Below are 16,105 nucleotides of genomic sequence, written 5' to 3'. Positions count from 1 at the left end.
TCTTCAGTCAAATATCAAAAAATAAATTTCTGTTTTCTACCAAAATAGGCAAAGCCGACTAACAATGTGAGATCTTCAGGATAGGGTGTATTAAGAAATTAACACCAAATAGCAGTTACTATGTTAAATATCCTTTTATTTTATGCCAGGTACTGTGACGTTCTATTGCGTCTCTATTTTTCTGCTCCATTTTCAGATTGTTAAAGTATTATACAGTAGTATACATATTATATAGTAGTATATATAGAGCAATTTTGAAAAATATTTTGTGCAGAAAACAAAAAGCAAAATAAGGCACAATATAAAGACGAAAATTAAAATCAGCCAAAATGCCACCCTTGGTATAAAAATCTCTTAAGACATAATAGAATTTTAGCTTTTAAAAATTATTCTTTTTTAGCTGGGTGTGGTGGCTTATGCCTGTAATCCCAGAACTTTGGGAGGCCGAGGCAGGTGGATCATCTGAGGTAACGAATTTGAAATCAGCCTGGCCAACATGGTGAAACCCCGTCTCTACTAAAAATACAAAACTTAGCCAGAAGTGGTGGCATGTGCCTATAATCCCAGCTACTCTGGAGGCTGAGACAGGAGAATTGCTTGAACCTGGGAGGTGGAGGTTGCAGACAGCCGAGATTGTGCCAATGCACTCCAGCCTGGGTGACAATAGCGAAACTCCCTCTAAAAAAAAATAAAATAAAATTATTCCTCTTTATGGTGAGAAAATATTTGGGAATTAATTTTGTTAGTGTTTCTGTACTCTGTATCTGAATCAGGATTTTTATATCAGGAAATTACTGTATTTTGATTTATACTTTGCTAAGAATAATGAAAGAATTTGTGGCTATGTGATCATATGTAAGTCCCCAAAACTGATTGTTTTCCTATCAGTTTTCCTCATTTATAAGATTGGAAATAACACCAGACCTACTGATTTCTAGGAGGCTGGATAAAGTATGCATGAACTAGTGTTTGTGACAGCGCTTTATAAAAATGCAAAACATTTTTCCAAAACATACCTATCTCAAAGTACACTCAATCCTGCTTCAGGTATTAGTGAAGTTATATATTTTTGTAAGTTTTTTGTTTTTTGGTTTTTTTTTTTACTAGCTTTGGTTAATTTTTTAAATTGAGATATAATTCACATGCCATAAAACTTACTCTTTTAAAGTTTATAATTCAGTGCTTTTTGATAGATTCACAATGGTTTACAGCCATCACCAGAACATTTTCATCACTCCCAAAAGAAACCTTGTACCCATTACCTGTGCCCCCAGCTCATCCCTCCCCACATTTGTTAATTTTTGAGATTTTTTTTAAAGAACTTACATTGAGCTGAAATTCAACATAAGAATACTGACATTTATATTAATTTTACATTACATGGGGAAAAAAATCACTGATAATCTAATATAAACCATTGGGTAAAACATCACAAATTAGAAATTAATAGTGAATTTTATTGTTTTCTAATCATGGATACCTAAGAAATATAACTGAAAACTATATTATATTTCATGTTGATCACTGTATTTTATGTTCTCATTCATTTTCTTGTAAATGACAATTAATGTAGTAATGCATGATATAAAATAAGATTGAATTAGTAGTATTTGCAAAGCTTGATTCTGTTCACATTAACAGACAAGCATACTCAAATGAACCATGCTGTATTGTGGTCAAGAACCACAATAAGTAATACAAATAGTCACACACGCTTTAGGAAACAAGTAGAATTGTATAACAAATATTTTGATTTGATCAAGCAACAGCTGTAGAAAAATAATACTTTAAGAAATAGCTATATATTAGAATAAAAACTCAATTTTAAATAATGAATTATCTAATATATTTTAATAATTACCATTTGAATTCATTTATTCAGCTCAAAATGATTTTTGGCAAATGAAATAGCTGTGTTTCTCCCATATCTTTTCACCATTTTCTTATTTTACACCATGTTTTTGCAACCCTTAAGTTTCTATGATTGGCAACTTTTAATATGGAGATTATACCTGAAGTCAACAAATATATTTTGTTTAAGCATGTATTGCATTTATAATACATGTCATCATTTTTTGAAATTTGATATGAATTTAATGTGTATTAGTAAGAACTAATGCTTTGTAAGAACAAAGCTTCAGGTTTGAAAATTAAGTTTACTATTAGCCAACAAGAATTTTTAAGACAAACCTGCATAGCATTAAGAATGAAATTTTATTGTGTTAAAGTAACAGAGGTCTTAATTCTATATCCTTTGAAAGTGGTTGTATCCTAGTAACACTGCCAACAATAAACATATCATGCAAAAGTAAAAATGCAGTAGTGAAATGAGGCATTGAAAGAAGGAGTCAGTGACCATATAATATTTCAGTTTCTATTATATCTAGTAGCAATCTGGTTAAAAAGAAATGACAGTTGCCCTGAAGGAAATAAAGTAGAGGTATTATTGTAGTAGTAGTTTGGAAAGAAAATTGCACTGTGTCTTGACTGGATTATTTCTCTATCCTTGCAAACTATCTTCACCTCTCTGTGGTGCTGCTTCTTGCCTTCTTTATACAAATTGAGTTTGTATCATATAAACTCATAGGGCCCAGGGGCCCTTTGGTGACAGGAAGGAGGAGGAAGAGGGGAATTAGAAAAAGAAAATGTGACAGGCAGTTTTGAAAAGAAAAGCAATTTTCCTTGTGGGTCTATTCCTAAATAGGAGTTCTTCAATGCAATTTTTTGCTTCTGCAGAGCAGTCAGTCAGAATCAAGTGCATGCTTGTGCTGTTTTGTGGGGCTTGGCACTGACAGGTTTCATTTAGGAGGGGTAGGAATACAGGGGGATTGGATGTGGGGAAGTTAGTATTTTGGCTATATCAGCCCTGGAGGCAGAGTTAGCACTTGCTATGGGACAAAAGTATTTGTAGTCATCAGATAACTTTGCAGTCAGCTTCAATAGCATCACTCCTTTTTTTTTTGTTTTTTACTTTTTTTTTTCCAGTTTGGCAGCCAAGCTCTTAGTAGAACCATCTGTCTTTCTATTAGTATTTTTGAGGCCTGTTTTGAAGCCACTTTGCTTGGCAAAGTCACTTTCATCCTTGGAAACGATTTTTAAAAAAAGTTCTGTGGCTTTTTGCCGAAGAAGAGTACTATGTAAAAAATCCACATGGCTGTTCATTTTTGTTCTACAAGAATATGGCTACTTTGTCTTTGTCTTGAATCAAATGAAATTAGAGGTGATACAACTTCAATATGACTGTTGGGAAGTGAGAGGCAGGGATTGCAATTTTAGCAATGTTTTTATGTGCCTGTATTCCTCAGTGAGATGTTCTTTAGTCTTCCTCGTAGATTAATTGGAAGATAAATTGACTCCTTTATTTTTAATTTTTCCTAAAGACCATTGCATTGAGTAGGAAAAACTGACAAATTGACTTTCTTTTATATGAAATGAAAAATCAGACTATTAGGGGTCATTGACGATCCCATGTCTCTTCTTGCTAATGGTGGAAAGTTAGCTTTGTTATCCTGGTTACTCCAGTTTGGGTAATTATATTCTGCCTACCTAAACCCCTCTTGTAATCTCATTTGGATATTATATTCTTCATTTGCTCAGAAACTGCTGTGTATTGTTGCTGTGTGCTTCTAAACAGCTGCTATGCTCCCCACTGAAGGTGACTGAATTTCACTTGTAGGTGAACTGATCCCTAAGGATGGTGTGTATTTGAACACTATAGCACTCATCGGACTAAACTCTTGAGGAACATTTGAAAAAGTTTTAGATATTACAGTTTATTTGTAATTGTGCTGACATAAACCATAGAGCTGCCTTTCATTTTAACATTTGTGTGTGTAATTTAAACAAATATCCTACCATAAGTTTGTGCTGTTTGAGCTTTCATACAAACTCACATAAGACCTGTTCCTTAAGATCATGGAGTTCTTCCAGTTCTTTGATTCCTGTATTTTTCCCAGTCTGGTGATGCCTTCCAGGCCTCGCACCCTGTTTTTAAACCCAAAGCCTATTGTTGATCAAAAGCAATTTTTATTTCCTCAAAACCTGTCTTTGCCAAAGTCCTCCAGTCCACTTCTCTTCCCTTGAATGCTAGAGTTCGTCTTCTCTGATCCTCAATCACGATTACGAGGCACGTTTTGAGAAAAATCACAGAAAAGGGAGACCAATTCATGTGGTCTCACCTAAGGTCTTGGCATCTTCTATCACTCTTTAATTTCTGTGGTTTGCTTTCTCTTTCATTTCTCACAGTGATTATCAAGAACTTCCTGGAACCTTGTTGCAGTTTTCTTCCTCACTCCCAATCTCTCTAATTTTCTGGATATGACCTTGCCTTATCATTGAGAAAATTTCTTCTGCCAGGCCTGATTTTCCTTACCTTCCCCTTTCCCTATCCATAAAGCACATCTGCCTTCATCCATTATATAGCTCCATTCCTCAGGGCCCAGAGGATGAGATGCTACTCTCATTCTAAACTAATCCCTCCACCTCTGCCGTGTCTTCTAGCCTCCTCTGGAATTTTGGTTAGTTTCTCTCTTTCCTACATTTAAAACTCTCCATTTCTATTCACCCCTTTCAGCCAATAAATGTGCTCAGAACCTTGCTACCTGAAAAAAAAGTCTTTGCTTCACTTTACATCTTTCTACAGCTACTATCAATGTCTCTCCTCACCTCTCATCAACTTTCTCTGAAGAATCTTCTACATTTGCTTTCTCCTTTTCATTGCCTGTCATTCAGTGCTCAACCTTTTACAATATGATTTCTACCCTCTATTCTAATGGAAGTGGTGTTATTATAAATTCATCTTCTGATCATTCCCAGAGATGTTATTTTTGTCTCTCAAATACTTTCTGCTTTTTGTTTTGTTTTGTTTTTCACAATTAGTTTACTCCCTCAATCTTGAAATTCCCTTGGCTTTTGTTATACCATACCCTTCATGATTTTTAAAATTTTTGTCTAACTTTAGTTTTATCTGCCAATAGGCTCCTTTTCTCCACCTTTTGTTCAACTGTTGTTGGAACCCAGATGATGTTAAGCTGTTCCCCTTTTTCCTTCAGATCTTTTCTAGATTGTCTAGTTTATTCTCATTAACTTATGACTCCCCACACTGTGGCCTCTGAAGATCTCCTCCCTCAGCTTCAGACTGGAGTGTCCATCAGCTGGAAAAATAACTCCGATGCAACATCATTCAGCCACCTCAGTCACATCATATCCAAACCCGTAGCCATCATTTTTGCATGAAAATTATCACTACTACTCTGAGTTTTTAGTTGTTTGATGCCACTATAAGTAGAGTGACATCAAGTAAACATTATCTTTGATTTTTTCATTTTTTCATCTATGAGTACTGCCATTTTTTTCCTTAAATATTTCTTTTTTTTTTTTTCTCCTCATCCATCACTGTTCTACTGATCAAGCCCTCATAATTTGTTCCCTTTTATTAACTTCCCACTTGGTCTCTATGGGCCTCTCCAATCTTTTTTCCATATCCACCAGGGTATTCTACTGACCCTAATTTAATCCCTCCATAATTCCCCAGAGCCTACAGGGGAAATCTCTAGTTTCTTACCCTAATGCATAGACTGATTCAGGCAGACCTCTCACCACTGTTTTCTTTATATTTTTTGCCATTCCTAACTGCTGGTAGTGTCTCCCTCACATGATGTTTTTTTCTTGCCCCTGTTCCTTTTCTTATGTCTCTGTCTCTGCTCCTTACCTATTCAGGCCCTATACCTGCCGCACTTGCTTTCACAGGGCCTTTAGTGACTTCTCCTGGCTGTGTTAGGAGCCTCTTTTCTGTACTTCCATAGTATCCTATACAAGTCTGTATTATTGGGTTAACAGGAGTGCATTATAACTATCTGTCTATTTGCCCCACCAGATTCAGAACTCCTAGAGAACATCCACGTATGTGAATTCATCTTTTAATCCCTAGTTACCACAAACTGCATATTCTACTTAGCAAATGTGGATTGAATAAATAAATAAATAGGGACGTAATGAAATTCAGATTAAATAATCTTAAGAATCTACTTAATATGTTAATTTCTTGAAGCCATTGAATGTTTCAACAATAGAACATTTATATAAAATATAAAATATTTAACTATGAGTAATTGATAGGCATTTACTTGTTATTCATAAACGGGATAATATAATTGATTTGTATTGGATTCGTAACATTTTAGAGACTATGTAGTATCTTGAGGTAGACACAAAAAGCATTAAGACAGGATTTTTAAAAAGTTTTAAAAATATAGGAAGTAGCCTCTTATGTGTATTATGAATTATTTAACCTGTGAATAACATGCCCCCATCTTTTAAAAATTTATGACAAAAGTATTTTGTTGAAACTTATTGATAAGTGTCACACATTTTCAACTTTAATTAGTGGTTTAAAGGAAATTTCATACATTCAGTAAAAAAAATTAATAGTGATTAGGATTTGGAAATATTCAAAACTAGAAAATATATAGAATGAATTACTAACCCTATACCAAGTTAGTTTTAGAATCTACCCAAAAAACATATTGTTTTGATATTGTGTGTCCTTTTCTCCCAAATGTTGGCTAAATTTCCACAGCAGTGCAATGAAAATCCATCAAGATATAGGAATAATACAGTCACTGCTCATTATTTATATGTGCTATGGTCTATAAAGTTGCTGTGAGCACTGAATTAGTGAATGCTGAACAATTGCTCCTAAAGGAAGTATAGATAGGTTCTTGGCAGCTTCTGGTCACAACCTTTGCATCAGCTTATCAATACATAACTTCGTTCTGTGTGTGTTGTTGTTTAAAAATACCTTTTTTAATGTTTATTATTGATTCATTAACATTGAATTCACAGCCAACAGCAGGATAACTCATGCCTGAGCAAAGCTTATCTAACACATAGTCTTCTCCATAAGTCACACCACAGCCCTCTTGCCTCATAAACACTAGACATTTAAGCGTTATTCTTGGGAGCCTTTTTAAAAAAAAATTATCAACAAAATTGTTACCTGCTTTGTGCACGTCTGCAAATGACCAGGAAAGTGGCATTATTAAAATTGGGTATGAGTAAATTTCAGCCAATAGGCAAATTTGCAAATACAGAACCCACAAATAATCAGGATTAACAATATTTTGATATGTGCTTTTAGTCGCTCACATAGATTAGCTACACATTTTGGATTACATTTATTTTACTGTTTACTGTATTCTTATTATTTACTGTACAGTTCTCTACAGTCTGTTTTATGATGGTCTAATAAAAACCTATCACTGGGACTGGGAAATTAGGTTTATTTTTCATTTAGTTCCTTTATTTCCACCTTGTAGTTCCTCTAGCTCCTACTTCTCCTCACTAGATTGAGTCAGGAGATGCAGTGCCAGTGTAAGTTTGGTTTTAGCTAAATATGCGATCTTGAACAATTTATTTGGCCAAGCTAGGTCTTATTTCCTCATCAGCATGATGATTATGTTGTTGCTGATAATCTCTAGGGTCTTTCTCAGCTTTAAATTTCGATGTCACTCTTTACAAGTGGATCTTGAAAAATTTAGACACTAAAACAAATTATAATACTAAAACAAAATGCATTTTAATAATTTAATCTATAAAAGACCGAAGTTTAGAATGCACAGATTTCATAAAAGCTCCAGAATTCATTGCAATTTATTCCTTAAAATACTAAAAATTTCATCTGAAAGAATATTATAAACTATTAAGGTATAAATTATCTAGATAAAAACCACCATAACAAGAATGCTTTATATACAAATAATAACCAATTAACAATATAACCAATAAAACTTTCCCTATATAATGCTTTGTAATTTGGTGTCATTGCCGAAAACAGATCTACCATTCACACATTGCTCTTCTCTCTCCCCTGTCTGCCACCCCCACCACCACACACACATTGCCTTCTCTTTCACCCTTCCTCTCCTCCCCTTCTCCCTCTCTCAGTACTTGCTACCCCCCACACTCACCAACCAAAATCTCAGAAATAGCTCAGAGGTTTACTGTGGAAGATTAAATAAAGGAGAAATTGAAGGTGGGCTTTTAAAGTGAGAAATGATGAGAACTCTAAGAATCGTAAGAACCCTAGGAATGCGTGATGTGACTTGAAAAACAAGAAAACAGATCTGAAAGACAATTCAGAGGTGCTGTTAGGATTTGTGACTGAATTGATATGTAATTATCTTTGTGTGTTTGTTTCTTTTACTTTTTTCACCACCATCATCCGTACTATAATCAAGGCTTCATAGATGTGGGATTTTGGTTTTCTTGTTCACTACTTTTCTTGCATCTCTACTGCCTACCTCAGTTTCTTGCACATAGTAGATATTTTATTAAATATTTTACAAATAAGTGTTCACTGTGTGGGAAGACTAGTGGAGGAGAATAAATTGTCAGAAATGTAATTTTAAACATGATCCCAAATTACCATCTACATATCCATCCATCAGTAAACACTAACCAATAATCATTTTTACCAGGGAGATCTTGCTTAAATATTTATTCAAATAAAACTATTTTAGTTAATGACAAATCTCTAATAATGTGACAAGGCTGCAGAAATGGCTACATTAGGTTATATTTCTAAAAATTCCTATTCAGTCAAAGAAGATAGTGATTCTATTGTGATGGATTATTTATTAACCAATATAGCCCCATACTCTGAGAATGGGACCAGCAAATTAGAGTGTATTCCAAAGATGACAACCAAAATGGAGACCCTGTGGTCTGAGGAGTGGTTCAATTGCTTCCAAAGGGATAGATACAGGCAAAAATATTGTGCAGAGAATCTGTAGCAGGATTCAAGAGACTGAATTCGAGACCCAGGTCTAAGTAATTCTGTGACAAGTCAGTTATCTTTTGGCATTACTTACCTCTTCTATTTAAAAAAAAAAAAAAGATTAAAGTTTTAGCTATTTTGTAATCTTTCTTCCAGGTCGATTACTGTATTCAAGAATTCAAAAATTCAATATTATGTGTTAACTTGAGAATTTGTCCTCAAATAATGGAGAGCTATTTACATATAAAATGATACAGGCTTAGTTTTGTTTTAGACGGTAGAATTAGTCCCAACAAGTAGGATTTGCAGAGGGCGATTTCAGTTCATTCTATGGGGTAATTTTTGAGCCATTTCATTAGTGCAATAAGAAAAAGGCTTATCATGCAAAGTAGTGATATTTTCATCACTGCCAAGGATATCATGTAGGGAAATTATTCATTGTGTTAGACAGTCGATTTAGCAATACCTTTCAGCTCTAGGATTTTCTACTTCTGCTGTTTAAGGTAGTCCCAAAGCATATCCTCAAGGCCAGTATCCCAGCAAGCTTCTATGCCAGTCTTTTAAATTGAATAAATGATTTTCTTTTATCATGAAATAAGGAGGGTGGGAAGAAGCATGGAGCATCGAAACTTCTTCTCTTTGATTCGCTCTATCACGTTCAGCAGGTTCAAGGTCAGCTGCCGCCATTAATGATTCCCGTATTCCCTCCTGATCAACGGACACTGGCTGCAGCTGCCCAGCAAGGATTCCTCCTCCCTCCAGGCTTCAGCTATAAGGCTGGATGTAGTAAGTACTGTTGATTTTTCATCTGGGAGTGGGTGGAGGGCAAAGCTTTAAATTAGGCAATTTAATGTTACTGCCACACCAAGAAATGAGATCACCTATATTGCATTTTTATTTTAAAGAGGAAACACACAGAATGTGTGGAGAAGTGTGTTAGTATTTAAAAGGGCTTAGATTAAGTCTGTGCTTCTGAAGCCAATATTCTGTATAACTCAATTTCATAACTTCTATTTACAGTGTATTGTTAATGTATGAATGTAATTTGTGGATTCATTTAATTTTTTGCACAGATGACATAGGAATATGCTTTTTACCACCTTTTTAACAGTGAGATAAACCCAAATTTCCTAATGTGAATGAGTTCACCTGTTATTTGTCTCCTCCAAATATTTACAGCCTAAATTCTCACCAGTCTTTTGAGTTCTTGGACCCAACCATTCTTTTTCTTGACTCTGGACTTGCATCATCAGTATTCACTCTCCTTCATATTGTGAAGCGCTTCTAGCTCAGATTAGGGAGCACTTGCCTGACTTGACCTAAGTTAGGTCCCTCTCTCCTGCTTCCTTTGGATTCTGTATATTTTCTTTTTCACTTTAATTGTAAACTTTCTGAAGGCAGTTCCTGATTCTGTCTTACTCATTGTTATATCTCAACTTTTAGTACAACATTCAACATTTTTGAATGAATTAATGAATGAATACATAAGCAATATAGAGGACTTTTTTGAGCTAAGTGATATACTAGAATAACTGTTTATATTGCTTATTAACTTTAGATGCCTGTGATGTCATGCCTTTTTCTCTTTCTTACCCAAATATAAATTGCACATTGTTAGTCTTAGGAAAAAATACATCATTTGAAAAAGTTATAGTCAAAATGCCAACTGTATTCTGTAAGATAAAAATAATAACACATTCTAAAGAGAGGCTAGATTGCTAAGCTAGATATCTTCCAGAACATCTTTACCATGGTCAGAAGGAAAATAGTAAAAGCAAGTTGATTGAAATATTTTCATTGATAGAAGTGAATACCACTGAAAAAAATTAGTGAAACATTATTTTATATAATTACATAGAATATTGTTTTTAAATTCCAGTGCATTTTGGCATATGTATATATATATATAAATTGTGTCATTAACATCTTGTTATGCTTTAGTATTTAATTAATTTGAGAAACTCTAACATTACTAGAAATCAGTTCTACATTTTCTATTAGGTGATGTTTTAAATTCTCACATTGGGGATTTCAACATTTATTTCTCGTCTTTCAATCTTTCTCTATATCATATAGAAGAAATGGGTTGTAATTTCTTAAATAAGCAAAGCCATTTGACATTAGAAGATTGCAACTCTGTAGTTCAGATAAAAGTGGTCTGCATTCAAGGCTATAAAAATTCGCATATGTGTGATGCTTTGCTCTTTGAGATTTTCATACTGCTTTTGGAAATCTTTCTCTTTACTTTCGTTTCCTGTGTTTTAAAACGGAATTCTCACTCTGGACCCTTAATTTATTCATCTAGTGTTACTTTTCATATCATCCTACCTTTGTAAGTTATCAATTCATCCAGACACACCAACATTTTTTTGTAATTAAATACTATGTTCATTCTAAATATTTTAAATTCTAAGAATAATTTAAATTCTATGAATAGAATTTTCATTTTTATTGCTACACTAAGTTCTGATTTTTTTAGTTCTCATTTTTAAATCATGAAAGATGTTTTGTTTTGTTTCTGTTTCCTTAAGGAATTACTGTTCACATTAAACACATGCCATACATGTGTTTTTAGTAAAAAAAAAAAAAGAAAGACGACACTTTCTAAAATCATTAGTTGCCTTTGACTGCACCTGTAATATATATATAGATTAGTTATATTTTCAATAAAACAAAAAAATCTTTTAAAGCAACTGCAAAAGTAAGTCCCATTAGCAAATATTGTGCTGAAGAGAAAACCACATTTAATATGAACAATAGCAAAACTGTAGGCCTGGAAAAGGTCAAGAACACCTCCACCTCACTCTCATTTGACAGAGTTGGCATACTAAATTTGTTGAGTGTTAATGTAATGTGGCATGGAGAATTTTTTCCATTTCCAAAATAGTATATTAACCATTTGATATTCATACTTTTAACGCTTACAGTTATAAATGATACCACTTCTTTTGTAACCTTGGAAATAAAATAGGAAAAAGCCTTTACAGCTGCTGGCAAGCTTGAAACTGGGATCACAGCAAACTCTAGAACTAAGCAGAAGCCAGTAGCAAAAGAAAGTGTCACCCTTGTTGACCCCTGGCATTTTGAGTCAGTTTGAATGAAGAACTGGTTGGAAGTGAAAAGTAGTCCAGATGATGTCCTCCCTAGTCACATTTCAGGAAAGGAATAGAGGTAGGAGAAGAAATTGTGCTGTTTCTGCTCTTCAGTGGGACTTCCTGATTTATTCCCCTCATAGTTGTCAACCATGTATGACTTTTCCAGTTGCCAATTATTTCCATTTATTACATAGTCTTCAATAAAAGAGACTGACCGACCCATTTTGCTTTCAATTTCAAGCAAATATGAAAGATACACTATTTGTTGCTATCAAAAATCCAGATACTTTTCATCAATCCATTTATCAAACATACTGATGATAAATGTTTCTGTTTAGACTAGATGTCTTCATAAAATACATAAAATAAATTTTAAATCTCTGGAACTAAACTAGAAACTTTAAATGTACTTGACAGGAAAAAAAAAAAAAATACACACACAGTTTAAGGAACCTAATCGTTATAAACTGAGTTAGCATCTCCTGTTTCTGAAACAAAAGCTTTTAGTTGGACAGAAAGATTTTTTTCTTTAAGAAATACATAATAGCTGAAATATGGTGTGGATTGGAAACCCACAACATGTGGTTCCTGAGCCTTTTTTGAGTGCTAGAATGTATATCATTTAAACAATATAAGAGTAAATTAGTAGGAGCACAGCCAGGCACATCAGAGAAAATTGACTAGACAGACAGAAAACAAACTCTAAAGAATATTGCTGTCCATTCTTTTCCATGAGTGCGTGGATCAGTTCACAGATGTTGATGTAGTATTAGCAGCATCTCAGACTCTGTTTGGGCGTTTGGTATTAATGAAATTAAGCATGAAACCACTCCATGGATCCATATCTAGCTATTGCTTTCCTTACTTATTAAAATCCTAAAATACTTGAAAACTTCTGAGGGCATAAAAATGATGTATATTCTTGAATCAAATCCTTTCTCTCTCTCTCTCTCACTCTCTCTCACTATACATTTATATATATCATACATTTTATATATATACATATATAACATATTTATATATATACATATATAACATATATATGTATATATATATAAAATGTGTGTTTATAAAATAGAGAACTTGAAAGTAATTACATGAAAACACTGGTTTAATCAGTCAGCTTCATTCAGAGACCAGTTCATTCAGGGAAAGAAAAAAATTAGTTGAATAATCTGTATTTTGAACTTCTCAGTTCTATTAAAACTGTCAACTTAGTTATACATAAACACACCCCAGACCATATAAGAGATAATTTAAAATCTCAAATGTAAATTATATTTGTGCATAATTGCTCATTTTAATCAGAAAATAATGATTGCAGCCCTTGAAGTTTGAACAACTACGTAACTAAAGTTTCAATTCTAAATTAATGAAATAACTGGCTGTACAAATGAATTGGCTCAAGTACACACAAGTACCCAGTGGATGGTTGAAGAGTCCAAGAACACAGTCCATTTGCCCCTGCTGGAAAGTCTGAGTAGTATCCTAAACTATTTATCAAAGACTTCAACGTGTGAGCTGTGAAGCTTGTGTCAGATACATGTTTTTGAAATAAAATATAAATGCCTTTGGTGCCTGTAGAACAGTTTTATGTTTTTGGAAAGATACTGCTTTTGCTCATCCTAGAGCAAATTCTACTTTACAAAAAAATCAACTTTAAAGGAAAATAATTTTTGAATGTTCGTGTTGGTGTCAGCCTAACATTTTATACTTGGGAGAGACTTTTGAGATAAGGTGGTTGATAGATATAAGGTTAGTCAAAAATACTTTCTCTCACTCTCACTCCAGGCCTCTTTCTGCAGCACATGGCTTCTTTGAACCCCGTGTTCAGGATCACTGCTATTTCTTCAGAGTACATATTTTAGACGTAGAAATTAGAGGTATAGATGATTATTTTATTACTAGAGACTGCACTCCTCTGCCCCTCTCTTTTCTGTTTGGGTATAAAGTTTCCAGTAATATAATTGTAACCATTAGACGCTTTAGAGATTTTAACTGGAAGATATTTTATGTGGAAATTTTAAAAATCTGCATGAATGGCAAAATCCAATAAAATAACCCATTTTGTATACAGTATAAAACCAACAATTATAAAAGAGCTGGCTTGATAGTAAAAGAGTGGCTCAAAGTATCAAACTGAATATGAAATATAGCTACAGATAGAGAATGTTTACCAAGAACATCTGGACATGTGCCTAGTGCCATGGTTCTCAAACTGTGTGCGAAGATTCCCAGGGTGCTATAGCTAATTCATAGGGAAACAGGATATTTTAAAATTTTAGAGAAAATACAGAGGCATCTATTGGACACTGTGTGAACTATCATAGATAAGTTGTTTGGACTTTACTAAATAAAATTGAGTGGTTGGATATTTCCTTTGTTTTTAAGAGTCCCGGCCGGGCGCGGTGGCTCACGCCTGTAATCCCAGCACTTTGGGAGGCCGAGGCGGGCGGATCACAAGGTCAGGAGATCGAGACCACGGTGAAACCCCGTCTCTACTAAAAATACAAAAAATTAGCCGGGCGCGGTTGTGGGCGCCTGTAGTCCCAGCTACTCCGGAGGCTGAGGCAGGAGAATGGCGTGAACCCGGGAGGCGGAGCTTGCAGTGAGCCGAGATCGCGCCACTGCACTCCAGCCTGGGCGACAGAGCGAGACTCTGTCTCAAAAAAAAAAAAAAAGAGTCCCATGAAACAATTACTGAACCATCAATGGTACCTTAATTGAAGAAAGTTTGGAAACTTTTGTCCTAGAGTATATTTGTTTTAAAAATTACTGTGATTTTTTTTTTAACCTGGAAGTTACTGTCATTCACCTGTTATACTGTCAACCACAGAACAGAATATTATAATAAAATTTATTTTCCACTTAACAGTGCTACGTACAGTATTATGAAGATACTCAATTACTTGTCTATAGCAATTGATTCCTTTGTCAATATGATTTCAAGCATTCAATATTTGGTTTATTTGTTTTGATTTAATTAATGCAATTTCAAATAGGCCACTACAAATAGAGAGGTACTTTGAAGGAGAGAGCCTGGACTTGGGATCAGATTTTGCCTCATTCTGATGCTTTGATTATCCTAATCCAAGTTACAAAGCTTCAGTTATTACATCTACACAATGATGTAATAAGATCCATTTTACAGAATTGTTGCAATGATCAAATGAGATTATCTAAGAATTGGTGCCTAACATTGTGCCCGTCTTGTTATGTGATTCATAAGTGATAAAGACTGAGATAATATAGTACGAGCAAAATATTGATGTTGTTTTGAAAAGAAAAAAGGATTTTAAAATCACACCTGGCATTTGATGACATTTCATCACTCACTCTCTTTGAGTTAGGATCAAACTCACTCTGCCATACTTGAATGAGGCTTCCTCTGACTGAGGAAAAGAACTGTTTACAGAAAAGTAGCAGAGTACTGATGAAAACATTTGTTTGGTTTAATACAAGCTTAGCCTTACCTGTTTTTATTATAATCACCAAGTTTTAAACTTTTTCTTTATTTGTTTATTTTTGGAGACAGTCTCACTCAGTCATGCAGGCTGGAGTGCAGTGGTGTGATCTTGGCTCACTGCAACCTCCACCTCCCAGGTTCAAGAGGTGCTCCTGCCTCAGCCTCCTGAATAGCTGGGGTTACAGGCACGCACCACCACACCCAGCTAATTTTTGTATTTTTAATAGGGATGGCATTTCGCCATGTGGCCTAGGCTGGTCTCGAACTCCTGACCTCACGTGATCCACCCACCTTCCAAAGTGCTGGGATTACAGGCATGAGCCACTGCACCTGGCCAGTTTTAAACTTTTTTTGTTGTTGTTTTTTACTTCTCCTTTTATTAGAGCTCATGAGTTTTAGAAAATGTATTTAGTCTCTGTTTTGGCTGTATAAAACTAGAAATATATTCACATACTCATTCTGTATTTTAAAACATTGATTAATTTTTCAGAAATGTGCTAAATAGCCTTATAAAGTTACTGATTGAAATATTTAATTGCCTTATGAGATTAGCTTAAATAAATAGAAGTCGATGAGCCAAGCTTAATAAACTTAAAATATGCTGTATTTACTCCTCATCAGTTTTCTGAACAGTATTTCCGTTTCCAATAAAAAGGGAAACTCTCAGTTAATTAGTTCCTCATACACCACAATAAAATTAATGTTTAGGAGTTAAATACCATAAACTTCCTCAGGCATATTTGCTGATGTGTTTCCTGTTTTTAGTTA

General features: G+C 34.3%; 1 protein-coding gene across 5 annotated transcripts in view; it reads left to right on the top strand.

The window, feature by feature from the left end:
• Window positions 1–16,105, top strand: part of SOX5 (SRY-box 5) — a 1,043,232-nt gene that overhangs the window by 898,826 nt on the left and 128,301 nt on the right. For all 5 annotated transcript variants that reach the window (XM_025402765.1, XM_025402767.1, XM_025402764.1 and 2 more), the window contains one exon: window positions 9,442–9,562. In XM_025402765.1, coding sequence (XP_025258550.1) covers window positions 9,442–9,562 — 121 coding nt within the window. The remainder of the gene's footprint in view (window positions 1–9,441; window positions 9,563–16,105) is intronic.

Source organism: Theropithecus gelada, chromosome 11, assembly GCF_003255815.1.
Source record: "Theropithecus gelada isolate Dixy chromosome 11, Tgel_1.0, whole genome shotgun sequence".
NCBI lineage: Eukaryota > Metazoa > Chordata > Mammalia > Primates > Cercopithecidae > Theropithecus > Theropithecus gelada.
This window is presented reverse-complemented; position numbering and strand designations above follow the sequence as displayed.